Source organism: Heterostelium album (assembly GCF_000004825.1).
Source record: "Heterostelium album PN500 unplaced genomic scaffold PPL_scaffold15, whole genome shotgun sequence".
Taxonomy (NCBI): Eukaryota; Evosea; class Eumycetozoa; order Acytosteliales; family Acytosteliaceae; genus Heterostelium; species Heterostelium album.
The window spans coordinates 496,109-522,744 of NW_008805077.1; the positions used below are offsets into that span (position 1 = coordinate 496,109).

Below are 26,636 nucleotides of genomic sequence, written 5' to 3' on the forward strand. Positions count from 1 at the left end.
AAAATTTTAATAATTTTATTTTTTTTACAAATAATACCCCTTTTGAATAAAATATTAGATTCCTCTTTATCATTATTAAATAACTAATAAATATAGATAGTTTTTACTTTTTTTCTCAAGTTGTTTCTTCGATTTTTTTTAAAATGTCCTTGTGTCGGTTTTATTTATAACTGTCACATTTATAGTTCAATTAGTTTTAAATCACTAATCAAAGAAATAAATATTAAACAATGTCTTTGATGGTTGATAATTTCAACCCAAAGCAGTCTACCAAAGCTGGTGCTAAGCCTGTTTGTAAGTTATTGATAAAAGATCAAAAAAATAAAAATAAAAAAGAAGAAATAGATATCTAATACCTAAGTGCTATCATAATCATCAAACAGATGGAAAGAGTACACCACAATTCACAAAGACAGTTGCAGAGATTGTCAATACATTGATCAATGCATATAAAGAAGGAAAGAAGGTCAATCTTCTCAAAGTAAAGGCTGATCTCTCCGCCAAGAACTCATTGTCAGATCAACCAAAGACAGTCGATATTATCTCTGCAATTCCCGAAGATTACAAAGCTGCTCTGCTACCTGCATTAAAAGCAAAACCAGTTAGAACTGCATCAGGTGTAACTATCTATAATATTATTCTTTCAATTCAATTCGTTTTTATTAATATATATATATTCCCTATATAGATCGCAGTTGTAGCTGTTATGTGTAAACCACATAGATGTCCACATCTTGCAATGACTGGAAACATTTGTATTTGTATGGATTACTTAGACAACTATTTAGATTTAAGATCAAAATGATGATTTGTTTACTAATATTTATTAAACATCGTTTTTTTGTTAAAATTATTAATAGATTGTCCAGGTGGACCAGATTCAGATTTCGAATACTCTACACAATCATATACAGGATATGAACCAACATCGATGCGTGCAATTAGAGCACGTTACAATCCATATCTCCAAACAAAGAGTAGAATCGATCAATTGAAGCGTCTTGGACACAGTGTTGAAAAGGTAGAATTTATTATTATGGGTGGAACATTCATGTCATTGCCAGCGGAATACAGAGATTACTTTATTAGAAATCTACACGATGCACTCTCTGGTCACTCTTCAAACAACGTGGCTGAAGCCGTGAAATACTCGGAGCAATCCAATACCAAGTGTATTGGTATCACCATCGAGACACGTCCAGATCATTGTTTGAAATTGCATCTCGGTAACATGTTGAACTACGGTTGCACTCGTTTGGAGATCGGTGTGCAGTCAGTGTTTGAAGATATTGCAAGAGACACCAACAGAGGACACACTGTTCGTGCTGTCTTGGAGTCATTCCAACTCGCCAAAGACAGTGGATTCAAGGTGGTTGCACATATGATGCCAGATCTTCCAAACATGGGTATGGAGCGTGATGTATATGGATTCATGGAATTCTTTGAAAATCCAGCATTCCGTGCCGACGGTCTCAAGATTTACCCAACACTGGTCATTCGTGGTACTGGTCTCTACGAACTCTGGAAGACTGGAACCTACAAGAACTACTCGCCCGACAGTTTGGTCGATTTAATTGCAAAGATTCTCGCTCTCGTTCCACCCTGGACTAGAATCTATCGTATTCAACGTGATATTCCAATGCCACTGGTTACCTCTGGTGTAGAGTACGGTAATCTTCGTGAGCTTTGTCTTGCTAGAATGAAGGATTTCGGTACCAAGTGTCGTGATGTCAGAACCAGAGAGGTCGGTATTCAAGAGGTTCACCACAAGATCAAGCCAGATCAAGTCGAGTTGATTCGTCGTGATTACACTGCCAACGGTGGTTGGGAAACATTTTTATCGTACGAAGATCCAAAGCAGGATATTTTGATTGGTTTGTTGCGTCTCAGAAAGTGTTCAGAGACCACATTCAGACCAGAGCTCAAGGAGAACTGCTCCATCGTTAGAGAGCTACACGTCTATGGTAGTGTCGTACCAATTCACAACCGTGATCCAACCAAATTCCAACATCAAGGTTACGGAACATTATTGATGGAAGAGGCAGAGAGAATCGCCAGAGAGGAGCACGGATCAGTTAAACTCGCTGTCATTGCTGGTGTTGGTACACGTCATTACTATAGAAAATTGGGTTATGAATTGGATGGACCATATATGAGCAAGTCATTGATTTAAATAAAATTATTAAAAAAAACAATACAAAACAAAAGATCTTTCAAACTTGAAATCTTTAATCTATTTCAAGTTTTTTTTTATTTTATTAATTTTATTTATTTTGAATTTACTAAATAATATACATTATTATGTAATAACATAAATGTAATTGGTAATAATAATGCACTAAAATTACAAAACATGAATAATCTAACGTTATTTTTCAGCGATAACATTGGATGATTGAGTACTGAGAGATGGAATTTCACTTGGAATAGATATCGAATGACCAAGAAACTCATAAATGAAGTAAAACTACAAAAGAATGCATAAATTAGCAACCAAATGTAATCATTTTCAGAAATTAATAAATATGGATAAAATTTGGCAGTTGGACTCCATCTAACACATAATGATACTAAAATATAATATAATGGTACTCCACAATAACTAATAAAATGATGATTAGTTATAATTTAATAAAAATATATTAAAATTTATAGTTACCATAAAACAGTAAAGAAAAATCTATCTACTACTCTTGTTTTATGTTCATCTCTTTCAATGCTAACAGGTAAAAGTAATCCCAATACAGAAAAACTAAAATCAATTCCTTTTTGATCCAATTTGTCTTTAACATCGTTTCTCCAGTTCCAATAACGATCAGTTAAAAAGAATGGGTATCTAACTGTGGCAATCAATTTGATTGCAAGTAGAATGTAGAAATTGACTGGAACCACTTTGATTAACATGAATAGGAAGACCATCTCTGACATGGTCTCCACCCAATAACTTATGACATTGTGTGTTCCTTTTGATGTTCCACTTCTTGTGACTTGAATGACACAATGATTCAAAAAGAAAATAATAATATAATAAACTACACCTGTAAGGATCTGGTAGCTTTTGTATGAAAAGGCAATTACATAGCCAATGGAGACGGCAATGACAAGGGTACAGAGGACAAGGAAAACGAAATACCTTCTAAAAGCAGCATTAAATTCCGGTGTGAATCTTCTAGCGGAACGTAGATAGATCATGAGCGAGAGGAATGTCAAATTTAAAAGTGGCAGTAGGAAAATATAGATTGGCAGTGGGAAATATGCTGAAAATTGGTTGACCAATGAGAACACCAGAGAGCAAACAAAAGTCTGAACGAATATAGGAGAATAACACTTATAGTCTTTTATAAATGTATGTGCCCAACCAATATGGAATATTGAAATCGAGATTGTTACCGCAGGGATATATACAATATTATATAACCAATTGTTTAGAAAACCTGTGTTGGACAACGGACCAACCGGAATCAACGTGATAAGAAATGTAGTGATCAATGGAATGAAAATCGCTTGTAGGATGGAAGTGAGAGAGTTGGTAAAATTATGAAAAACAATCTTGACTGGCTTGTCTGGTGGCAAAAAGAAAACCTTTGGATTGGTATCGTAGTGCACATGCTTTTCCGAAGAACTGTATGGCTGGGAATTTAGGTCCATCGCACCCAACTGAATATCACCCATAGGAACTTCTTGGAAATAGGGCTGTGTTATTATTGGTGGTTGGCCAAACTCTGGAGTGATTGGAATATCTGCTGCGCCATACTGTGGTGTGTTCAAAGGAAGAGCATATCTATTGCTTGATTGCTGAGAATTCGATAATCGATCCGATGAACTTTGTTTGATTGGATTGTTTGACATTATTTTTTTTATTATTATATTTTATTATTTTTGTAATTATCTACTATTTATTGAATCCAAACCTTCTTATTTATTGGATGGCGATATATCTATCTATAGTTCTATAGAATTTATTATGATTGTTAATGGCAATAAATAAATAATTTTGAAATAAATAAAATTAAATAAAATAAATAATAATTTGGACAAAATATTTTTTTTTTATATTTATTTAGTATATGGTAAGACAAGAAATACTTTTGAACAAACATGCATGATGATGAATGATTAAAGCAAAAACAAAAAACAAAAAACAAATAGATTAAGAGACAGAATATAATAATAGAAAAAATAAGAAATCAAAAACAACTGAAAATGGTTATATATTAATGTTGTGCATGATGTGGGATGATAGTAGTAGAATAATAAAATAGACTAATAATAAATAATAGAATTAATAAAATGCTAACGACCCTAACTAACTATTATATATTGTTATTTAAAACACCAGATGATTGTGATCAAATAAATATAACAAGTGAAAATACACACCACAAAAAAAAAATGACACCTTTCGATATTGATTGGAATGTCACTAATCATATCACTTACTTACTCACTAACCTAAAAAATTAAAAAATCGGTATACTATGCAAAAATGTCTTTATCTAATTGGAAGATCTATTGAATGTAATTACACGAAACTCTAAATAACAATAACATCATAATTTATATCTATCTAATATTTGACTGATTGACTGATTAATTAAATAATATATCTAACACTAAATTCAAAAGAATTTATAAAATAATACAAGTTTAAAAAACAAAACAAAAAAAAAGAAAAAAAAAAAGAATAGATAGATAAAATAATATTTGATCAATTGTAAAATAAAGTAAGAAGAGGAGAGAACAAATCAGTGGTAAATGACAGAAAGAAATAATGTAGTGAGAATGGGGATTACTAATTATTATTTTTATAAAATCCAACCTATTTGTAAGATTTAATGAATGAACAGTGTTCAGTATGCAAACAGTCCTCTCAGTTCATCAACCATATGCTAAAATCAAAAACAAAACAAAACAAAAAGGATTGGTTGTGGTGTGCGAGGTTGTTGTCTCTACTGGAACTAATTAATATAATCACTATTAAACAATTGTTGTTGGCTTATTGTTTTTATTATTATCTGGCTTCTCTCTATCTCTCTTTCTCTCTCTCTACTCACACTGGTCATTATAATCAATACGATGGTGGAGCTTCATCAACCCAGAAGCTTATTATTTTTGTTATTGATTGTTGTTGTGGGGAAGTTGCTGGTGCTGCTGCAACAACATGTGTTTTGAATCTGATATTGTCCTTAAGTTGTCGAAACATTTTAATGAATTGTGAAGTATGACATTTATTTTGTATCTGTTCAAAATCATAAGAAAAAAAGAAAATAACACACCACACAAGATTGAATGATGATCAAAATTAAAAAAAATTAAAAATAAAAAAAACATAAACATGCAGACAATCATACAAACAATTCTATCTATCGATTTTTTCCAAAACAAACCAATTTTTGAGATATATATTTTATAATTCTCGAGACGTCGATTTGTGTGTGTGTGATTTTATAAATTATATTAAATCATTAAACTTTTATACTAATTTATTTATATTAATATTAATAATTTTTAGATTTAAAAATACAAATTTGTATTGTTTTCATAATACTAAAATATATAAACCAACACTGATGAATCTTCAATTCATACTCTTAAATCGATTTGTAGCTACATTATATATGTATACTCACTCTCCTACCTATCTATTCATTACATATAATTAGGATAGATTGTCTCAATAGTATATATTTCAATGAAGTTGAATTTTAAACCTACTTTATCTTAATTTAATAAATAAATAAATAATAAAAAAAAAAACCAAAAGTGTATTGGTAACTTATTTAATGGTTATATTTAAATGTGTAGCAAGTTGATCTATTGGTTTTTGATGTGTAATCACTCCATTCTGTTTGTAATTGATTGAATTTGATGATTTTGCAGATGTTAAATAAAGATAGTTTACCATCAGACCATAACTTTCATTGATACGTTGACTCGATGTATCACCGGACCAATTCAATCGATAAATAGATGCTCCATTCTTTAAGTGAAAATTACAAACTGGGTCCATTGCCTTGTTATTCTTTTTCTTTTCTACAAATAGATAACGTAGACACAACGATGTCAATTTATCTTTATTCTCTTCAATATTCTCTAAATCATTTATATTTAATAATCCCTGTACAAAAAAAAATATGAATAAAAAGCATTAATAATAAATCAAAAAAAAATAGACTTTTCAATTAATTACCTTAATTGATTCATCCTGATTCGATCTTCTCTTTAGATAGTTTCTGAAATTGGGTATTGGTGAAAGTGTACAAAAATTCTTTATCTGTGGATTTATCTGAAGATACTCTGTGGCTCTACTAATTAGAATATGTCCAAGGTCTACATTCTTTAGACCTTTGTGAAGTGATGATATCGAATAGAACATTGCAGAGTCGACCTTTGTCAAATCGACTTGCTTCTCATTGATGATCTTCATGTTGTCGGCTATGCCTTCGGTCAGCGCAATATAGAGTGACATCAGTGGAAGTGTAGGTAGTGTTCGGTGGAACAGCACCAAACAGAGTCGTCCACTTCTGATCCTATCGAATAGCTGATTGTGGCTGGTGTATGGATGTACAGCTTCGTTCTCGAGCATCTGCTTCAGAATATCGGGATGTGTGAACATCGGATCGATAGATTGTACTACCAGCTGATCGTTGGTCAACACCGACTTTAGCGTGGTGATCAACGACGATTCGAAACCAACGAGATTCTCACTGAGCGATTGAAACTGTTGTGAATGATCCAAATCAGTACGCACCTGGAATATCGAGTTTAACAACTCAATGTCATCGGTCAACAGACCTGATGTACATCTCTCAAACTCTTTTGTTAATTGAACAGACTTTGAAATACTATCTACTCTCTCAATGAATGGTTTTACAAACACTTCAATTTCATTTAATCTATCTTTCTAATAAACAATAGAAATTAATTTAGTTTTATTGAAGTTCAATAACAACAAAACTATAGATATATTACTTACATAATTTAAAGAATCTATTTTTATATTTTTATATTTTCTAGAATAATTAATAAAGAATGATTTTATTGTTTCACTATCAATACTATTATTACTACTACTATGATAATACATTGTTTGATTGATTTGATTACTAATATTACTAATATTATTAGTATGATTGCTACATTTATTTAAATAATCATAATATTTAGAGTTGAACGTTGATGAAGTTCTATTGTTTAATATTATTTTGGTATTGATTGATGTACCAAACGAGTATGATGAATGATCCTTACTAATATAGTTAGGAATGTTTATATTATTGTTATTTGTTGTTTTGGGGAACAAAAGATTCCTATTATGAACAAGTTTTCTTCTCATTCTCTTATCTTAATTAATTAGAGAACAAACTTGTGTTCTTTTGTGTTGTTGTTGTTGTGTGTTTAATTATTTATGTGTGTTAGTGTGTCGTTTGACAAGTCAGTTATGAATGGTATCTGAAACAAAAAACTATTTGAAAAAAAATTTGCAAAACACCTTTTGATTGGGAAATCCCACTCTTCATTTATCTGTTCCTTTAATAATAGTTAAATAAAGAGTGGGATTAAACAAATAAAAAAAGATTTATATTATGTAATTTTAAAAAGAATAAATTTTATTTTAATTTATTGAAAAAAAAACATAGTTTTGTTTGTTGGGAGTAATTTAATATTGACCACCGTTGTTGAAATAGTTGTGATGCATTGAGTAATCATCATGATTACCACCGCCACCACCACCACCTCCTCTACGTTCATTACGATTGTATCTGTCGTTGTTGTTATTGTTATTGTTGTAGTTGTTATTGTAACCCTTGTTGTTGAATGGTGAGTCATTGTTGTTGTATCTTGACTTTTGTGGTGGAGTGTTCTTTGGCTTGCTGTATGAGTAAGAGACGGTACGCTCGAACCAATCTGGGACTTCTTGGTTGGACTTTCTCATCAATTGGAGCAAGTCAGTGGAGAGTGACTTGTTTCTCTCGTTGTAGAAAGAGATGGCGAAACCTTTCTTACCGGCACGACCAGTACGACCGATACGATGAACGTAGACATGAATGTCTGTTGGCAAGTCAAAGTTGATAACGTAGAGGACGTTGGGGATGTGGAGACCTCTAGAGGCAACATCAGTGGCAACCAAGTATGGGGTTTGGTTGGTACGGAAACTGTTGAGTGCACTCTCTCTTTCGTATTGAGACAAGTCACCGTGGATACAGGTGGAGGCGAATCCCTTGGTGTTGAGGTAGTGAGTCAAGGAGTCACAGAGACGCTTGGTCTCAACAAAGATCAAGGTGAGACCGTCAGACTTGAGGGTTGATAAGAAATCCAACAAGTAACTGTTCTTCTCGTCGTCTTGAACGTATTCAATACGTTGAGTGATGTTTTGGGTGGTACCGATAACACCGACCTTCAAGAAGATGTAGTTGTTCAAGAAATCAGAGGCGAGATTTTGAATTGGCTTGGGAAAGGTGGCAGAGAACATCAGTGTTTGACGGTCACGGTTGCCTGGCATGTCGTTGTCGACGACGATTTGACGGATTTGTGGCTCGAAACCCATATCCAACATACGATCGGCCTCATCGAGAACGAGGTACTTGACGTGAGCCAAAGAGACTCTACCTCTGGAGAGGAGATCGACAAGACGACCGGTGGTGGCAACCAAGATATCACAACCACGATCGAGTTCAGCGATTTGGTGTGAGATTTCAGCACCACCATAGACTACGACAGAGGTAACTGGTGAACCATATGAGAACTTGGAGGCTTCATCATAGATTTGGAGTGCAAGCTCTCTGGTTGGTGCCAAGACGAGAGCACGTGGGTGAACTGGACGTGGGACACCTGGACGATAGGCAGCCAATGGCTCGGGTGCACCATCGAGCAAGATACCAGAGATGATTGGGAACAAGAAAGCAGCGGTCTTACCGGAACCGGTTTGAGCACAAGCCATCAAATCACGACCCTTCATGATGATTGGGAGGGCAGACTTTTGTACTGGAGTTGGCTTGGTGTACTTGGCGTACTTGATGTTCTTAAAGAGAACGTCTCCGAGATCAATGTCCATGAAGGAGTTCAATGGAGCACAGATGTGTTCAGAGGTTTCGATGGAGATGTCATCGTCATCGTAGGCATCGAAATCGAGACCGTGGTTGGCCTTTGACTTGAAGATTTCTTCGGCGGTCTTCTCGTCCAACTCGGTAAAGTCTTCTCTCTTCATTTCAGTGTGGATTCTTGGATCACGGTAGGAATTCCACTTGTCAAAGTATCTTTCAATTTGTGGACGACCACCCTTTCCACCGTAGGAGGAACCTCCACGGTTGAAGGCAGATGAACGACCATAGGATGGTGAACTATATCCACCTCCACGGTTGTTGTCTCCCCAACGATCGTTTCTGTAACCTCCGGATGGTGGACCAGACTTGTAAAAGTCACCGCCACTACCACCACGGTTGTCACGACGGTCGTAGGAATCGTAAGAGTCACGGAAGTCACGTGAATCACGTGGAGCATCTCTTGGTGCGTCACGGGGGGCATCTCTTGGTGCATCACGTGGGGCGTCTCTTGGAGCGTCACGTGGGGCATCACGATTGTCATTGTTATCACGACGATCGAATGAATCACGGTTGTCACGACGATCGTGGGAGTCACGGTTGTCGTAGTTATCACGACTGTCTCTTCTCTCGTTGGAACCACGACGATCGTAGTCTCCACGTGGTGCTTGGTTTTGGAAATCACGGGTACGACGCGATGGTGGAACGTATGGAGCTGGTGTCGACGAAGAGGTCGATGTAGTAGTGGTATTACTACTGTTGTTGCTATTGTTTAATGGTGGTTGATTTTTTGAACTACCCTCATTAGAGATGGTTAGCCCTGAAAAATTGTTCAGGGGACTACCATCATTTTCTTTTGACTTTTCAATTGGCATATAGCTAATAATTCTAAACGAATATCTATGTTTTGTATAGTATTATAGGTAATGTATTTATATAAATAATTAAAACAAAAAATTGTTAATTATAAGATTAATTTAATTCACATGTGAGAATATATAGTTGTTGGTTTTTTTTGTTTTTCAAAAAAAGTGAGAAATAGAATTTTATTTAATTAAATTTATTATTTATTTATTTTTCAAAAAATTGAAATTGTTGTTGAGCGCAAGCAAAAAAAACAATTCAAAAAAATAAAAACGTCGACCAAAATACAATGTTCGAACGACGACGTTAATTAATTTAATTGAAAAGAGAACACAACCACAACATCTCCGAATCTCAACAACTTCACTTCAATCCAAAAGAATAATCGCCATCTAATATTTTTATCTATTTGCGTTTGATTAAAAAAAAAAAAAAAAAAAAAAAGCTATATCACATAAATCAATACTAATAAATGTTTAAATAAATACTTTTTTTGATTGTTATTAAAAATAATTGTATATTGCAGATATAAATAAAAAAAAAGAGAAGAAAAAGAAAAAAAAAAAAGATATAAAATGAAATAAAAATGAATAAAGATTAAGATGTTTAAATCTTATTAAATAATATCAATAATTTTTATTTAAAATTACAATTAAAAATATTAAATAAATAGACAATGTAATTTGTGTAGATCCACTACTTTTTTTTACAAACTAGTGATATTGTTGAGATAGAGCAGAAACAAAAAAAAAAACCAAAACTATATAAAACAACTGCTAGAAATAAATAGATAGGGAGAACTTAACTTACCTCACCGAAATGTGGGATTGAAACTAGTTAATGAAAACAACGTTCATCGAGTTTTTGTTGAGAGCGGGATGTTTTTTGAGTTAAGTGAAAAAAAAAAAAAAAAACAAAAATAAATGTTCAAAAATACCAAAAAAATAAAACCGACAAGTTACGTTACATTTTTGTTGAACATACTAAATCAACAATATCAAGTTGTTGAGAGAGAGTAAGAGAGAGACAGAGAGAAATTATGTTTTTTTTTATTCTAATCTTTAATATTACCACAAAAAATATAATGATATAACACCTCTACCACAAACACATTATTTATTTTGTTTTATTTTAATATATATTTTGACCCCCATTTAGTGTGTAAGTTTTGTGTTTGTTGGTTTAACCATATCAAATAATCTTTTTTTAAAAAAAAAACAAAATAGAATAGATTTATTTATTAAATAAAAACAAATAACGAACGAAAGGATTTTGAGCAAAAAAAAAAAAAAAAAAAAAAAAAAGTAAAAAAAAATGAAGTTAAATATGATTAAAACAAATTATTGAAATAAATTTACTTTTAAATATTTTTAAAGAGATAATGTTCAGTGAGAAGGTATCGGTGGTGGTTTTTGTTCCTTCACTGTAGGTTGTGGTTGTTACGACATTCGAGTCTCCACCAAATGTGATTGTTGAAGTGATGGTTGTTGTCAATGTTGAAGAGTCACTCGATACGGTGGTTGTATTGATCACAACATATGAATCAGAATTCACTCTGGTTGTAACTGTGTTTGTTACCGAACCAATTGTTGTTGTTGTTGTTATGGATCCAGTAGAGTTATCAGGATCACAGGTGAGGATGGAATCATAATTACATTCACCACATTCTTCATTGATAGACATAGAACGATTTCGTTGGTTACAATCACCATGGAAGTATAAACTGAACCAGTGACCATTTTCTATTGAAATTATAAAGTAAGCTCTGAATATAGGAATACCATCATTACAAACATCATTGAGTGTGCTTTAATTAAAAGATTTATTAGAGCCACAGTCTTGTACTTAAAAAGTAATAAAATAAGATGACAACAATTTGCAGTTTTAAATATTTTTTATTACTTTTTAATTGTTTTTAACATTTTCAAATCGTTTTTAAAAATATTTAATTTAGTAAGTGAATAACATTAAAGTCATTAGTTAAGATTAATATTTAAAAAGAAGAGAAAAGTAAAAAGAATGCAGAAATCGTGATCAAACCAAAGAGATTTGATTTCAAAGATGAAGAGTTATTGGTTTCCTCTGTTCCAATCGATGTGGAAGATCCTGATGATGTTGTTGAATTGAAAATACTGTTTCCAGTGGCGGTGATTGATCCAGTTGTGATTGGTCCAGTGTTACCATTATGGCAGGTGACAGTGGTACCACTTTCACAGGAACCACAACTTTGAGTGATTGGAATACTACCAATTTGTTGGTTACAATCATTCATGGAACGATAAACTGAACCAGAGACGATACCATTATTAATTGAATTAATGTAGTAAGCAGAGCCAATAGGGGTACCTCTGCAAATATCATTGAATGTGCTAAATGTAAAATAAATAAATATAAGTAAATAATTCTTTAAAAAAAAGAGTTCAAAGTATTGATACTTAAGAACATACTCCTAATGGGATGGAAACACATATTATTGATCCTGAGATACCACATCCTTGGAGAGAACCTTGAGCACATACACCACACAATTGAATATAGCTGTCTCCACCTCCAGTTGTTGTTGATGGATTGAATGTAGTGCTTCCAGTTGTCAGGTAGGGACCAGTTGTAGTTCTGTTCAAGGTGGATATTCCTGATGTTGTTGAGTTGAAAGTGCCAGTAGTTGATCCAGTAGTGTTACCAGAATGACAGGTTAAAGTTGTGCCACTTGAACAAGTACCACAACTTTCAGTGTTTGAAATACCTCCAATTTGTTGGTAACAATTATTCATGGAAGAATAAATTGAACCAGAGACAATACCATTATTAATTGAACTAATGTATTAAGCTCTGGTAATTGGGATATCTGCGCAAACATCATTGAATGTACTATATATATATAGAGAGTAATATTAGTAAATATCTCTATAAATGTTTTCTTATTATTGATACTTACTAACAAACATCCAATGGAATTGTAACACACTTAATAATAGTTCCATTATTAGAGCCACAATCTTGGGCATAACCGTTGAGACATGGGGCACACAATTCAATGTAGTTACCTTCAACTGCAGCAGAAATAAATAAAATAAGAGAGACACAAATAAAAATTGATTGAATATTTTTCATTTTCGAAATGTTAATTCAATATTAAAACTAAAAGTTCAATTTAAATTTACTTACTATCTAGATTACATATTTAAACCTACTTTCCCTCATGAGGGAAATGATCATGTAACCTTCAGTTATTATAATTTTTTCTTTAAGAACAAATTTTGCAACGTCTCTGTTTTTTTCTTGTAATGTTTCTTAAAAATAAAGGAGTGTAATTTCCTCAGTGAGGGAGAGGAAAATAAGAATGTACCTAATATTGATCAAAAGTAGTAAAAATAAAATCAGTAATGTGATAACTGCAGTTTATTAAAAAGTTATGATATTTTTTGACTAAATATTTATTTGTTCTTGTGTTTTTTGGATAGAAAAGTTAAAAACTAAAAAATAAAAATATATGTTAATACTTAAAATGTTTTATATATTTATTTATATATATAGAATAAACACTCCAATGAATATTCATAAATATTTATTAATATCTCTATAATTGTTTGAAATAAAAAAACCTATTGTAATAATATATAAAATATATTTTGGTTTTAATTTTTTTTATTTAATTAAATAAATATAATTTTATAAAATATCAATCAATTTAAAATTCGTCTTCTTCCTCACCTTCCGACTCTTTATTACTGAACTATCCTCTGTATCCAATATTGACCTAGAAATCATCAGATGATTTTTCTTCTCCCACGATATTTTGTCCTGATTGTCCAAACATTTCTCAATATGAAGAACTTTCATTGACGATGGAATCAAGATATGATCATATGGTTTTTGATATAATAAATTATAAATATGGTTTGGAAATAATTTGATTGATAATCCAAATTCCTTACTCTTTTTTAATGATAAGAACTCTATCAAATTGTTGCGTTTTCTTAGTGGTTGATCCAATATACTCTCCACCAAGAAACTCACAATGAGTTTACTTTTCTCTGGTTTTTATGAAAATCAATTGATATTCAGAGCTGGTTTCAATATCAACATATTAATTAGAAATGGTAAATTAAAAATATAATGTATTGACACTTACGATTATTATGGTAGTGTTTTCCAGATCTTTTGGACCAGTCTTAAAGTCTGGATAAAATGCTTTGAATCCAATCACTTTCATTTTAGTATAGAAACTGGCCCATGTTCCTTCCTCTTATGGCTCTTCGATCTTAAGGTGAGAAATTAATATATTATTACTAATTTTAAAAAGTTTTGTTTCACTAAATAGACATTATCTTCAAGTGGGGCACAATTCTTGAACGCACAAGATAGAAACTTTTTGTTCTATATACTGATATATAAAAGGTGTAATTTTTCTAAATGTACTATTCGTTCCAAAGAATTTGATGCTGTGTAACACTATTATTGTGTTGGCGGTGGATCCTTGACTAGATCAATCCTTTTGGATGTTCCAGAGAGTTTGTTTATAGGTCTGTCATTTACTCTCTTGCCTTTATCACTATTATTTTTATTTATAGTTTGGATCATAAAGCAAAGAAAAAAATGGACAGTGTTTGGTTTTGTTGGTTGGTCCCGTCAACCAATTTTTACATAGTGGGGTTAGGGAACTTTAATATTTTCAGAATTATAAATAAATAATCAAAAACAAAAAAAACAAAAACAAATAAAAAGAAGAATAAAAAAAAAATTGTTTTCAAAATAATTGTAAAGATCATACTTCTTTAATATTTATTTATCTAGAATTTTTACTTTTATTATTTAAGAATAATTTATTGTTAGTTTTTTTTATAATCATTAGATACTTTTAATTTTAATTTACACAGTTTTCTTTATAAATTATTTCGAAGTTGTTTTTTGAAAGTTTCTAAAGTATGTTAGGAAAAAAATAAAACATTTTAAAATTTCAAATTGTTTATTTAACACCACCCAAATTTAATTTATTAAAGAAACAACCTCGAAGAACCTGTTCTTGCAAGAGAAGAGGTACAACTAAATATAATTTAATAAAAAGAGACTAAGACAAAGAAACTAATTAAAAAAAATACAAATATTTATTAATGATATTAATTTAAGTAGTAAAATGCAAATTAAGAATTGTGCGTTTGATAATCCAAAAAAATTGCAAATTGTTTATGTTTAAACATATGTAACAAAATTTTTTTTGTGTATGAGGTATTGTTTTTTAAAAAGGGGTGATCAAAAATTTGGTTTGGTTGGTCCTCCATATGAATATATTATATATTTCATTTTTACTTCGAATGCTTGATACTGACTGTAATATACAAAAATATTTTATATCTTATGCTATATAAACAAAGAACATTAAATATCCTCTTAGCTTTGATTTGTATTTTCTTCAATTTTGACCACACTTTAATTTTAGGTAGCAACAAGTGAACAGAAAAGTTAAATGTTTTTGACAATGCAGATAAATCATAATATGAGCAACGTACTACTTAAGTTTCCGAAAAGACAACCGTTTTTCTTTTAAATCATATGAATTTGTTAAATTGTTCTCACAAATATCAATAAAATAAGTTACACACACCACTAACCATCCGAACAACTTAATGTATTTTTATCTTTTAAAGATTTTTAAGATCAGATTATTAATAATATTATTATGTTCAATAAACAAAACAACTTAACTTTCACTCATTATGATTGTATTAAATTATTTTAAAGTACATTATATCCTTTAAAAAATTATGTAAATTTTTACATATTCTATTTCATTTTATAACATTTAAGTGCTACACAATAAAATAAAAATAACTCTTTACTCGAAAGTAACTTTTAAATAAATTAGATTAAATAATAATAATAATAATAACAAATAAAAGAAATAAATAATGAATTATAAGTTAATCATAATTGTTGTTGGTTTAGTAGTTTGTTCTTCGATGAGTGCACGTGCAAATCTTGATTGTAGAGCTGCTCTCTGTGTTGATGCCGACAGAAGCAAGTGTTTGGCACAAGGAAGCAAGTTCCATCCAAAGGATATAAAGAATGGTGTATGTTGTGACTATTGTGAACCAAATTGTGCAGCTGTTACTTGTCTTCGTATTACTGAAGCAGAATGCATGAAAGAAAACGGAAAATACCTCGTTGCCAATCCCAAGGCTGGACAGTGTTGCAATACCTGTATTCTCCCGTGTGATTCCGTGAGATGTAATCAAAACATAAAGTGTCCCAGAGGACAAACCTTAATGCCAGCAAATCCCTCTGCAAAAAAATGTTGTCCATATTGCAAATAATCTATCTTTTATAATTTACAAAATCAATCAATCAAATAAATAAATATATACAACATCCAAGTGTTTATGATATGTTCATATAGCAAACACTTCCTTTGATTTATCGAAATAGTAATCGTCATTCTTTAATTTATATATATATATATTACAGTGCTAGTGGATTCGCATGTATCGTTACACTTTTCAAAATAATATCGATAAGAGGTGTATCGTTTCCATCTACCGGTACTTTTTCCATTAAATCTAAAACATCGAATCCATCGATCACTCTATCATTGTTAAGAATAAACAAATATAATTAGTATTGTCATCGTTATGATAGGTTTAGGTAATACGTTATGTTACATACTTTCCGAAAACAGTATAAACTTTGTTTAGATGTCTTTGTTTTTCATAGGTGAAAAAGAATTGTGATTGATTTGTGTCGGGACCACTGTTTGCCATTGATAGGATTCCTCTGGTATTGTGTTTCAAGTGAGAAACAAATTCATCTTTAAACGGTCGTTTCCATATACTCTGACCACCTCTGCCAGTGTTGGTTGGATCACCACCTTGAACCATGAAACCCTTTATATTTCTATGAAAATTGGTGTTATCATAATAACCAGATGCACATAACGCTAAGAAATTCTATTAAATCATTGATTGGTATTAAAATATAATAAAGTAATAACAAATACACATACCTCTGATGCCAATGGTACGGAATCACAGAATATCTCTACTTTAAGATCACCTAATGTTGTATGTAAAGTTACAGACTATAAAAATGAAATAATAATTAGTTTATATATGTTGAATGTATCTATATAAAACATATAAATCGAAAATATTTACCATTTTAAATATGTATATTTTTGTTTGGGAACTTCTGCAATCAATGATTTTGAAAAAAATTTAAAAAAAATCAGAGTGATCAAAAAAAAAAAAAAAAAAAAAAATAATAATCAATCATATTGTTGAATTGTTTATAATTAAACAAAGATAATAAAGGATATTAAATTAGAATTTAAAGTTTGTTTTTGTATAATTAGATCGAATCGATATAGAAGTAGCTAAAGATGACCTGGGTTGAAGTTTTACCAGTCGGTGCAATTATGTCACTCGGTGTTTTGCTCATGGCATACGGTCTTGACAAAGGTCACAGAGCATTCCACAATGGAAAGGTTGGTTATCATTTATTTTATTATCTCTATTTGTTATTATTATTATTATTATTGTTATCGTAAATCTTAAGATATCAACAAACATTTAGCATCAAAAACAGCAATCGTCGATTTAATTTTATTGAAAGACAAAAGAACATAAAAAGAAGAAGAAGGAGAAGAAAAGAGAATGGATTCAATAAAAAGATAAAATAATAAAAGAAACTACTATACTTTGAAGATTCGATCATATGAATATTCTGCACAATATTTTAATATTATATTCAAAATATGATTTACTAATAATAGTTTGTTGTATAATTTATTATTTAATAGCCACATAGACACTCAAAAGAAAGAGTAGACTATCATCTGGATACACGTGATGAACAGATTTTAGATTTTAGAGTTATAAAGAACAATCCTAGAAAGTTAGATAGACTATTGCAGAGTGTTCAACATAATTAATAATCATAGTATTTTTTTTTTGTCAATACATCTCAACAAGCAATAATAATAAATAACAGTAACAACAATAACTTCAACACACTACACTATATAAATAAATTATAATCATTATAATTAACAATGTTAACAAATATAACAGCTAAAAAAAAAGATTTTAAATATATTATTATTTTAAATGAATGTTTGGTAAACTTTGAAGAATACTGTTCATGTTTCTATTTCAAAATGTACTAATGATAATATAGGTAAATATTGTTTATAAATATCAGTAATTTTATAAATCTTTGTGGTTACAGATGACATTCTTAAAATAATCGCAAAAATAATAATAGTAAAGTAAAGTATGATAAGTTAGTTTATAAATCATACTTTGGTATTGACATTGTAGTAGTATAAAATATAGTTATTTATTATTATAAAAATGTATAAAATACAAACATTAAATAGAGAGCAAGTGGTAGAGTTGTGGGAGGTTGATAGGTCTGAAATCATTCGTTCAATGTATAGAATGAGTGTTGATGATGACAGCGGTAAGGAGAAGTCATTGCTCGAATATCCAGAGTATCACGACGTCAAAGGATTCTCAGAGGAAGACATACAGCTATACACACCAATACTGATAGAGTGTTTCGATCGAGATGGTTATTTCTATGTGATCAGAGAAGATGACAAATCCAATACCGATCGTCTTGGTAAAATCATTGGTTGTGCTGTGCTTGATTCAAAGAGGATCGGTGTCAACGGTGATCTCTTGCAGTTGCTATTCTTTTATGTAGGTGCTGACCAGCGTGGCAAAGGTCTTGGTAAACTACTCTTCAAACGATGCATTGAGCAGCTAAAGAATCTGGATGACGTCAACGGTATCTATATCTCTTCGATTCCTGCCAAGAACACCGTAGATTTCTATTTATCACAGGGTTGTCAGTTAATCGACACACCAGATCCTGAATTATATAAGAGGGAACCAGAGGATATTCATTTAATATTCAAAAAATAGCTAATAAAGTATTTGTTGTTGTATTACTTTCATCAGATGCGACTAAATTTGTTTGAAATGAATGTTAATGAAACTCATAAATACAACCAAGCTATTAGAGTACTTTGTTTTGTAATTCAGATTAACAACATATAACTAGAATTATAGGGTTAACATTACAATTATTATGTATATATCTAGTATGGTGAGAAAAGAAATGATGCATTACCATCTGACATTTAAATCTGATAACAAAACAAGTATGATTATAACTAGATTATAAGATAAGTAACAATGATTCTATTTATTATTTAAAAGTTCCAAGATCTTTACGACAAAGTTTCACCAATCATTTTTACTTTGTTCGTGTGAGATCTAAAAATGATTGGTGAAGTAATGCAAAGGTAAATCCATGTTTATCACGATGACCATTATATATATATAATAATAATAATGATCGTCAATCTTTCTAATGGTGTATTGTATTTTATTGGATCCTAAATGTGTGGTTTTAAACATTGTTTCTGGTAGTTGGAGTATGGGTGTGAAATTTAGTAGTGTTATGCCTTGATGTGCTGACGATGGACTAATACTAAAGTTATCAAATGCAAAGGAAATACCAATTATAAAGTGTTCAATTGTTTGTGGAACGATCCAAAGTAAAAATAATTGTTGATCTCCAAAACCTTGACTGATGGTGGTATAGAATGGTCATTGAAAATCTGATTCGCTGAATTGCCAACTTCCAAGATTTCAACACCATTCGGAACAAACAAGCATTTCTTTGAATATTCATGCTCATTATATTGAATGAAACAATCAACTTCTTGATGGCAAAACCGTTAAGTGTTTCGTTACGGTCTGCAACATGATAGGGTTTCAAATCGATAGTTCGAACGATCTGGGAATAACATTTACTTTTAAAGATCATCGAATCTATTAAATAATAGATAGTATCCATGATTTTGTTGAACAGTCAGATTTCAATCAACCAATCGAAGCAGGAGTTCTCCCAGAAGGCTTGGAGAAACTGATACTTGGCAATCACTTTGATCAGCCTTTACTAGCAGGAGTGTTACCGTCGTCACTCAAGCACTCATGCGCCAAAAACAATCCGAGACTATGTCAATTACCACCGAACCTTGAGGTATTGAAACTATCGATCAACCAACCAAGTCGCATCGAATGTTCGTTGCCACTGACTCTACATACATTAGCGTATGCACCAGGCACAGCCGTACCAACATCAATCTGAAATCATTGATGTTCACCGATAAGAATTTACCAAACATAATACAGTGATAGATCTCAATGAATCTCGATTGATTGATACTCAAAAGTAGTTCTCGATTGAAATCAGCAATCCCAACATCATTCAAACATTTAGATCTTGGCTATACTGAGTATGATATCGATAAGATATTGATTTTAGATATATTTACCTATATAATAGTCATAAGGATTACAATATTGAACTTCATAATCTTGATTAAAGTTAAATTCTTCTTTTGCTGAATTGAATCTACTATCAAAGATAGATATGAATTCAAAAAAGATACGAGAATCATCATAACCATAGATATTATCACTATTAAACATCAAATATTTATGTCTTTCTTTGAACATCTTTAACAAACTAAACTAAAGAATATCTTGTCAATGTTATCTGTTAAATAAATAACTATCTTTGAAAATAATAGATGTGATAGATTTACAATTATAGTAAAAAAATTGTTTTGGATATCCAAGTGATTAATTTAGATATTATTCATTTTCCAGTAAAACAAATGAGAAATTAACTATTTATTTTTCTAACAAATCAAATTATATTAGAAAAATTATAAGATTAAATTATTAATTATTACAAGACAGGGAATCAAAGAAGTTATAATTTTTATAATGTTATGAAAATAGCGGTAAATATAATATTATTTTAATAATGAATCAATTTAAAGAAACATCATCCAATAATGATTTTTTTAAAGTTGGTGGTAATTGTTGAGTTTCTTCTGGATTTTGAATACGGGATGCATAGACGCTTACTAGCGAAGTAATAAATATGATACCACTATTAATCAAAAAGTGCATTCCTGGAAAGTAGATCGGTGCATTTGCACTGATAAAGTATGCAAAAATATTTTGGGAGGCATAGGCACCGGCGGCCGAAGACAATGAAGATAGAGCAGATACACCAGTGAGCATTGCACCTTGGATATGGGATGGAGTTGCTTTTGAAATAATCGATTGAATCAGATTTAAAAGTACCATACTGAATGATCCAAGTGACATTGAAACTGCCCACATCCATTGATTCACTGCGAATGCAAATAATACATGGAAAATTGCACTCAATAAGAATGCTCCAATAACAATTTTTCTTTCAGCTAAAAAAATAAAAGAATGTTAATACATTTGATTATGTTTATAGTTGTTAATTTAAACTTACAAATGAATTTAAGTAAAATAGGTAATATAAAAGAACTCCAAATGAATACAGATGCACCGACTGCACTTGTATTTATAGAATTTTGAAGAGCTCCCCAACCATATCTAATATTTGTATAATAGTAGGCTGTGTTGATTGTATCTTGGCTTGTGTAGGTAAAAGAGAAGTAAAGAAGTGCATAAACTCCAATGAATTTTGAAGTTGTGAATAATCTGATGATTGATTTAAATGGATTCAAACTTCCAAGTTTTTCTTTTGGTATCTGTCCAAATTGATCGAGAATTGGATCTTTTGGTTTACCTTCGATGTACTTTATTGAATCTACTATCGGTAGTAAGAATAGATACGAAATGAGAAGTACTGAAACATTTCCAATGACCGCGGCTTTGTAAGAGTAAAGTTGAATTAAAAACATCTCCAAGAGAGGGCCGCATGCCACTGAAATTCCGACCGAAGCGCCTACAATCATAAACCAAACGGATCGTTCGCTCTTAGTGGTTAGATCGGCAAGGTACGACAGTGTAATTGGAAGGGCACCATTGGTTACTCCTGCAATGGTGTGACTTATATAGAATGGCCAAATCAAATCGAACCAGAAAGTGATTCCAACCACCACCATATCAATGATTTGGGTGAGTGTAATGAATGCCAGAATCCATTTCCTTCCAAACTTGTCAGATAGAGCACCGAGCAATGGAGAGAATAGGAAATTGGTAATATACGGTAGAGAATCTGAAACTGACTTGTATTTCGATGCCATCGAGGTGACCTCGTCGTTGGTGAAATTGGGGTGTTCGTTTCTAACATAGTTTGTAAAGATGTTGGGGATTAATAGTTTTGCACTAGCAACTCTAATGACCAAAGCCAGTGAAAGGAAGATAATAATACAAAGTTTATCTTTTAGAAATGGTTTGTTCCAAATTCTACTTTTTTTTTTATTTATTTCAATATCTTCTTTTTTTTCCAAATCACTTTGATCCACGATTATTGGTGGACTTAAAATACCAGAAGTATCGGAATCTGAATCACAGTCTTCAAATTCTTCTGAAAAACGAAGAGAAGAAGGAATTCTCGAATCTTCCTTTCCAATCAATTTATTTATAAAATTATCATCGTTATACGATGAAAGTGGACTCTCTATACTACTTGTAGAGTCATCCATAACATGTCTAATTTCGATGCCATTATAATTATTTAAACTATTATCATAGCTATTATTAATATTTATATTATTATACATTTATAAACATGAAAAAAAAAATTAATTATAATAAAAAAAAAGTAAAATGTTAAAGATTGTAAAAAATGATTGTAATATTGTTGTTCGAATAGATAAAAACTAATTATGTATAGATTAAAAGTTGATGTAAACAAATTAAATATTTTTAAAATGATCATCCAATTACACACAGTGATTTTGTGTTTGTTTAATTATTTATTAAAATGAAACATAACCCCTATTCAGAAATTAACTTTTTCTGTTTTTTTTTAGTGTACACACAAAATATGGTTCCAGGGAATTCAATGTCTTATTGGTTACCAGTGTTTGCAAAGAAGATTTTAAATTTCCAAACACAAAATTAGATTCTTTTTTGTTTTTTTTGTAAAAACAAATATTTGCAAAATTAAAAAAACAATATCTTTTTTTTTTGAATTGTTTTTTTTTTTTTTTTTGAAAGATTTGTTTGAACCAGAGTTTTTTTGAATTTGGAAATCATTTATTAAAATTCTACAAGTTTATAATTGCAGAGGAAATGTTGTTACTTTGATTTTGACGGTTAATCTCTTCATGTGACATCATTTGAATGGTGTTGTCAGCACCTACTAGCAAGAGTTGTTGCTTGTGGTGACTCACACCACTGCTGATCTTCCACTGAATGAAAAACAGAATGATCATCACACAGGTGAAGAGCGCGAAATAGAGTGACCAGCTAGGATTGTCTTTGGAATCGAGACCTACACAGCAATATCTTGGCTGTTCGTCGAGTGGTGTATGTGAAATCTGGTCATCACGCTCCCCTTTGACATTTCTGATCCATGTCTCGTGAGTCAGTGTCTTTTCGTAGATCTTCAGCACTCTGGCGCCTTGAGTGTACTTTGGATCGTAGGAACCGTAACCTGATTTTCTACCGTATCCCAAATTGAGCCCAAAGAAATCACCTTGAAAGTCGTTCCTGTGGTCGTGACCAAAGTACAGTGTTCTAATATCACCGCGTTCAATCATTGACTCAACCAAGTGCGATCCATCACCAAAACAACACGACAATCTCTCACCGAAATCTCCACGCACAGTCCTAGTATTCCAAAGATCAACCACTTCAATAGGTGGAACATGAACAAAAGCGAACCCAGTATGCTATTTTTAAAAAAAAATTATTATATTAGTTAGTTTTATATTATGATAGGTATTGATTGTTAAATGTTTGTTTTTGCATTAAACTTACTCTATTATATTTCTTTGATGTTTGTTCATACCACTCAACTTGGGAGTGATCAACACAACCCCAATCACCATTCATACTTTCACACTGACTACTCTTCATACTGTCGAATATATAAATGAGAGTTGCCATATCTGTGGAATCTGATGATTGTACTTCTAAAACATAATTTGCTACACCAGATACATTGGACGGTCCAATCTGAGTCAAACTTAAATCATAAGACATATCTAACATTGTCAAATTCAATCTGTTGTAAGCTCCTTCATCATCATGATTACCAAAAGTAATTGACCATCTATAATTATATGAATAATAATAATAATAAAAAAATATAATCCAATTATTAATAAGAGAGTTAATTTGATAAAAAATTATTATAAATTTAAGTTTACTTACGGTATATTTCTTTTTCTCATTGGTAAAGTTAAGGTATCCCAAATCGTATTATAATTTGTTATATTTGTAAAGAAATCAGTGTATCCTGATATCATATCGCCTGATAACATAACAAAATCAGGTTGTTCAGATTCAATGAGAATCTCTTGTGATTCAATATTTAATTTATCCCAATCTCCATCTTCTCCATAGTGAAGATCAGTGATTTGTAATATTTTAAAAGTATTATCGGTATTAAATTTTAAAATAGGTTTATTATTATTTTTATTTTTAACTTTATCTTCTTTCTGATTATTAATATTATTATTATTCTCTATGCTATTACTATAGCTATAATCTATACAATTTAAAAATAATAAAATAAACAGTGAACAACTAAAAATAAAATGGTTTTTAAAAATTTCCATTTTACCAATATTTATATATTTTATCAAAAAAAAAATCAACAACAATTAAAGAAATACTAACAAATATTTACAATATATATAATTATTATATTAATATAGATATATATAAATTTACATTACAATTTTAAATTCTAAAATATAGCTCCAAACATAATTAATAATTTTTATTGTAAATATTTGTTACCACTCTTTTTTAACTTTTTTAGAAAGAAACAAATAGAATTTAATTTAATAAATATATGTGAGTGTGTTTTGTGTGTGTTTGAATTTAAATATTGATTTATTTTATTCTTTAGAAAAAATGATAAAATATTGTGTTTGTTACTTTATTTATTAAATACATCTTTTTTTTATTTATTTTTTTATATATTTTATTTGGTGATCTTTAAATTATTTTTTATTTTTTATTTATTTATTTATTTAGAAAAAATTTCCTTTTTAAAACATTTTTTTTTTCTGTGTACACCAAATTTAATATGATAGAATTTATAACATTCATAGTGCTTTTTATGAAATTGGTGCATATTCATCATCAACTTAAAGTATTTTGTTTAGTTTTTTTTTTGGTGGTGGGGGTGGGAGAGTACTAAAGGTGAATGTTGTTATTCAATATACAAAGCAGACATACTTAACAAATCAACCTCGCACTAAAACACTAGTGTTTTGTTGGAGATGATGAGCTTGTCCAAACACAAATAAAGAAGCTCACTCCTCTTATGTTTGTTGATTGATAGCATTATCTAATAATTGGGTCCTCTCTAACTTGGGTTTGACCATCACAAATTAATTGTTGACCAAAAAACTGAACCTTTGGTGGTTAATTTGGTAATGTACAACCCCTTTTTTCACTTTTTTTTACCACAATTTACACAAAAACAAAACAAAATGTTAAATCAACTTTAACAAATTAAAAAAAAAAAAAAAAATAGAAGAAATGACAAGATTTTAAATGAAAAACAACTGTGTCAAATTTTGACATTTTGTGTATCCGTGTGGTTACCTCCCACGCACCAAAAAACCTATCAATCGAAACATTTCTTAAATATCGACAAATTAATATGCTCTTAGAAAACAAAGAATTATTTTGGACTACTTTTATAATTTTATTATAAATTGCTAATGTTTAAACCAAAATTATAATCATACCAAATCAACACTTTAATGAAGTTTAGTTAATGTTTAATTTTGGGTCTGGTTCTAACATAAACATTAACTAAACTTCATCGAAAACTTTTTATTTGCAAAAAATAGCTATTTTAACACCAAACTTGGGATTTGTCATTAGAGTGAAGTGACACAAAAAAGACTTTTTTTAGTGAAGTTACTTTAGAGATTTAGCAATGAAACAACTAATCAATCTTTTTAATCTTTAAAGATCTTTAAATTTGAAGTTCATGAGAAATAGTTAACTATTTTAATAATAATATCTTTTTTTGTGCTATTATGATTGTGATAAAAATTTTTTTAAAAAAACAAATTAAAATTTTATTTTGTAAGAGTTTTTTTTTTTTTTTTTTTGAAATTTTTCAATCACTTAATATATAATTGTTAACTTAAAAACGAATATTATTTAAAAACAAGAAGAATGTCAGATAAAGATGATAAGAATGATAGCAGTAGTGGTAGTGGTGGTGGTGGTAAAGAAGGAAAAGTAATAGTTTCAAATGTATCGGGATCTACTGCTGGTAGTGGCAGTGGTGACTTTCATGTATATAGAAATCAGAGAAGAAAAGAGTTGACAAGATTAGAAAAGCTAGAAAAGGGTGCTATCATAGTATGTATTGAGATATCATATACTTATCGTTAATTCAATCTATATTAACATTACACACACATATAACAATAGGATCAAGAGAATAAAGAGTTTCAAGAGAGAAGAGAAGACAAAATAAAAGAATCTGAAGAAAGAACAGCAAAGAAATCACAAAAAAGAAAACTGAAGAAACAACAGAGAAAACACAATGAAATCAGAAAGAAAGTAGAGGTAGAATTAGAAAAGATAAAACAAAAACAAAACTCAAGTAAAGATGATGATAGTAAAGAAGCTAGCGATAAAGAGTAGTAGTAATGTAAATGAATAAAGCAAAAGAAGAAGAAATAACAATAATAATAAGTTTATAATTGTAAGATAAATCTAA

At 30.5% G+C, this 26,636-nt stretch overlaps 14 protein-coding genes across 14 annotated transcripts; 7 read left to right on the forward strand and 7 right to left on the reverse strand.

Moving 5' to 3' along the window:
- Positions 1 to 230: 230 nt before the first annotated feature.
- Positions 231 to 2,173, forward strand: elp3 (elongation protein 3; the record flags this gene model as incomplete). The annotated part of the gene is made up of 4 exons (XM_020581688.1): positions 231 to 294; positions 384 to 619; positions 689 to 755; positions 861 to 2,173. The coding sequence occupies 4 exons, from the start codon at positions 231 to 233 to the stop codon at positions 2,171 to 2,173; spliced, it is 1,680 nt and encodes a 559-aa protein (XP_020427799.1).
- Positions 2,174 to 2,268: 95 nt separating this feature from the next.
- Positions 2,269 to 3,849, reverse strand: PPL_10928 (uncharacterized protein; the record flags this gene model as incomplete). The annotated part of the gene is made up of 3 exons (XM_020581689.1): positions 2,269 to 2,602; positions 2,660 to 3,303; positions 3,406 to 3,849. The coding sequence occupies 3 exons, from the start codon at positions 3,847 to 3,849 to the stop codon at positions 2,269 to 2,271; spliced, it is 1,422 nt and encodes a 473-aa protein (XP_020427800.1).
- Positions 3,850 to 4,214: 365 nt separating this feature from the next.
- Positions 4,215 to 5,203, reverse strand: PPL_10929 (uncharacterized protein; the record flags this gene model as incomplete). The annotated part of the gene is made up of 2 exons (XM_020581690.1): positions 4,215 to 4,263; positions 5,076 to 5,203. The coding sequence occupies 2 exons, from the start codon at positions 5,201 to 5,203 to the stop codon at positions 4,215 to 4,217; spliced, it is 177 nt and encodes a 58-aa protein (XP_020427801.1).
- A 573-nt stretch (positions 5,204 to 5,776) lies between these two features.
- On the reverse strand, positions 5,777 to 6,427 carry PPL_10930 (uncharacterized protein; the record flags this gene model as incomplete). Its single annotated transcript, XM_020581691.1, has 2 exons — positions 5,777 to 6,118; positions 6,191 to 6,427. The coding sequence occupies 2 exons, from the start codon at positions 6,425 to 6,427 to the stop codon at positions 5,777 to 5,779; spliced, it is 579 nt and encodes a 192-aa protein (XP_020427802.1).
- A 1,233-nt stretch (positions 6,428 to 7,660) lies between these two features.
- On the reverse strand, positions 7,661 to 9,916 carry ddx3 (putative RNA helicase; the record flags this gene model as incomplete). Its single annotated transcript, XM_020581692.1, has 1 exon — positions 7,661 to 9,916. The coding sequence occupies one exon, from the start codon at positions 9,914 to 9,916 to the stop codon at positions 7,661 to 7,663; it is 2,256 nt and encodes a 751-aa protein (XP_020427803.1).
- A 595-nt stretch (positions 9,917 to 10,511) lies between these two features.
- PPL_10932 (uncharacterized protein) lies at positions 10,512 to 13,016 on the reverse strand (the record flags this gene model as incomplete). Its single annotated transcript, XM_020581693.1, has 6 exons — positions 10,512 to 10,517; positions 10,716 to 10,738; positions 11,264 to 11,647; positions 11,946 to 12,309; positions 12,353 to 12,719; positions 12,841 to 13,016. 6 exons carry the CDS (start codon positions 13,014 to 13,016, stop codon positions 10,512 to 10,514), a joined length of 1,320 nt encoding a protein of 439 aa, XP_020427804.1.
- A 907-nt stretch (positions 13,017 to 13,923) lies between these two features.
- PPL_10933 (uncharacterized protein) lies at positions 13,924 to 14,991 on the forward strand (the record flags this gene model as incomplete). Its single annotated transcript, XM_020581694.1, has 7 exons — positions 13,924 to 14,005; positions 14,129 to 14,172; positions 14,227 to 14,305; positions 14,477 to 14,524; positions 14,700 to 14,733; positions 14,906 to 14,942; positions 14,971 to 14,991. 7 exons carry the CDS (start codon positions 13,924 to 13,926, stop codon positions 14,989 to 14,991), a joined length of 345 nt encoding a protein of 114 aa, XP_020427805.1.
- Positions 14,992 to 15,811: 820 nt separating this feature from the next.
- On the forward strand, positions 15,812 to 16,216 carry PPL_10934 (uncharacterized protein; the record flags this gene model as incomplete). Its single annotated transcript, XM_020581695.1, has 1 exon — positions 15,812 to 16,216. The coding sequence occupies one exon, from the start codon at positions 15,812 to 15,814 to the stop codon at positions 16,214 to 16,216; it is 405 nt and encodes a 134-aa protein (XP_020427806.1).
- A 75-nt stretch (positions 16,217 to 16,291) lies between these two features.
- On the reverse strand, positions 16,292 to 17,056 carry ppil3 (peptidylprolyl isomerase; the record flags this gene model as incomplete). The annotated part of the gene is made up of 6 exons (XM_020581696.1): positions 16,292 to 16,339; positions 16,366 to 16,395; positions 16,440 to 16,485; positions 16,566 to 16,846; positions 16,903 to 16,977; positions 17,054 to 17,056. The coding sequence occupies 6 exons, from the start codon at positions 17,054 to 17,056 to the stop codon at positions 16,292 to 16,294; spliced, it is 483 nt and encodes a 160-aa protein (XP_020427807.1).
- Positions 17,057 to 17,277: 221 nt separating this feature from the next.
- Positions 17,278 to 17,829, forward strand: PPL_10936 (NADH dehydrogenase [ubiquinone] 1 alpha subcomplex subunit 1; the record flags this gene model as incomplete). The annotated part of the gene is made up of 2 exons (XM_020581697.1): positions 17,278 to 17,382; positions 17,698 to 17,829. The coding sequence occupies 2 exons, from the start codon at positions 17,278 to 17,280 to the stop codon at positions 17,827 to 17,829; spliced, it is 237 nt and encodes a 78-aa protein (XP_020427808.1).
- A 421-nt stretch (positions 17,830 to 18,250) lies between these two features.
- PPL_10937 (GNAT family N-acetyltransferase) lies at positions 18,251 to 18,826 on the forward strand (the record flags this gene model as incomplete). Its single annotated transcript, XM_020581698.1, has 1 exon — positions 18,251 to 18,826. One exon carries the CDS (start codon positions 18,251 to 18,253, stop codon positions 18,824 to 18,826), a length of 576 nt encoding a protein of 191 aa, XP_020427809.1.
- A 360-nt stretch (positions 18,827 to 19,186) lies between these two features.
- PPL_10938 (uncharacterized protein) lies at positions 19,187 to 20,060 on the forward strand (the record flags this gene model as incomplete). Its single annotated transcript, XM_020581699.1, has 3 exons — positions 19,187 to 19,209; positions 19,760 to 19,845; positions 20,023 to 20,060. The coding sequence occupies 3 exons, from the start codon at positions 19,187 to 19,189 to the stop codon at positions 20,058 to 20,060; spliced, it is 147 nt and encodes a 48-aa protein (XP_020427810.1).
- A 173-nt stretch (positions 20,061 to 20,233) lies between these two features.
- On the reverse strand, positions 20,234 to 25,124 carry PPL_10939 (uncharacterized protein; the record flags this gene model as incomplete). The annotated part of the gene is made up of 8 exons (XM_020581700.1): positions 20,234 to 20,393; positions 20,443 to 20,471; positions 20,765 to 21,189; positions 21,252 to 22,462; positions 22,985 to 23,607; positions 23,696 to 23,990; positions 24,092 to 24,466; positions 25,114 to 25,124. The coding sequence occupies 8 exons, from the start codon at positions 25,122 to 25,124 to the stop codon at positions 20,234 to 20,236; spliced, it is 3,129 nt and encodes a 1,042-aa protein (XP_020427811.1).
- Positions 25,125 to 26,083: 959 nt separating this feature from the next.
- PPL_10940 (uncharacterized protein) lies at positions 26,084 to 26,560 on the forward strand (the record flags this gene model as incomplete). Its single annotated transcript, XM_020581701.1, has 2 exons — positions 26,084 to 26,272; positions 26,345 to 26,560. 2 exons carry the CDS (start codon positions 26,084 to 26,086, stop codon positions 26,558 to 26,560), a joined length of 405 nt encoding a protein of 134 aa, XP_020427812.1.
- Positions 26,561 to 26,636: the final 76 nt, after the last annotated feature.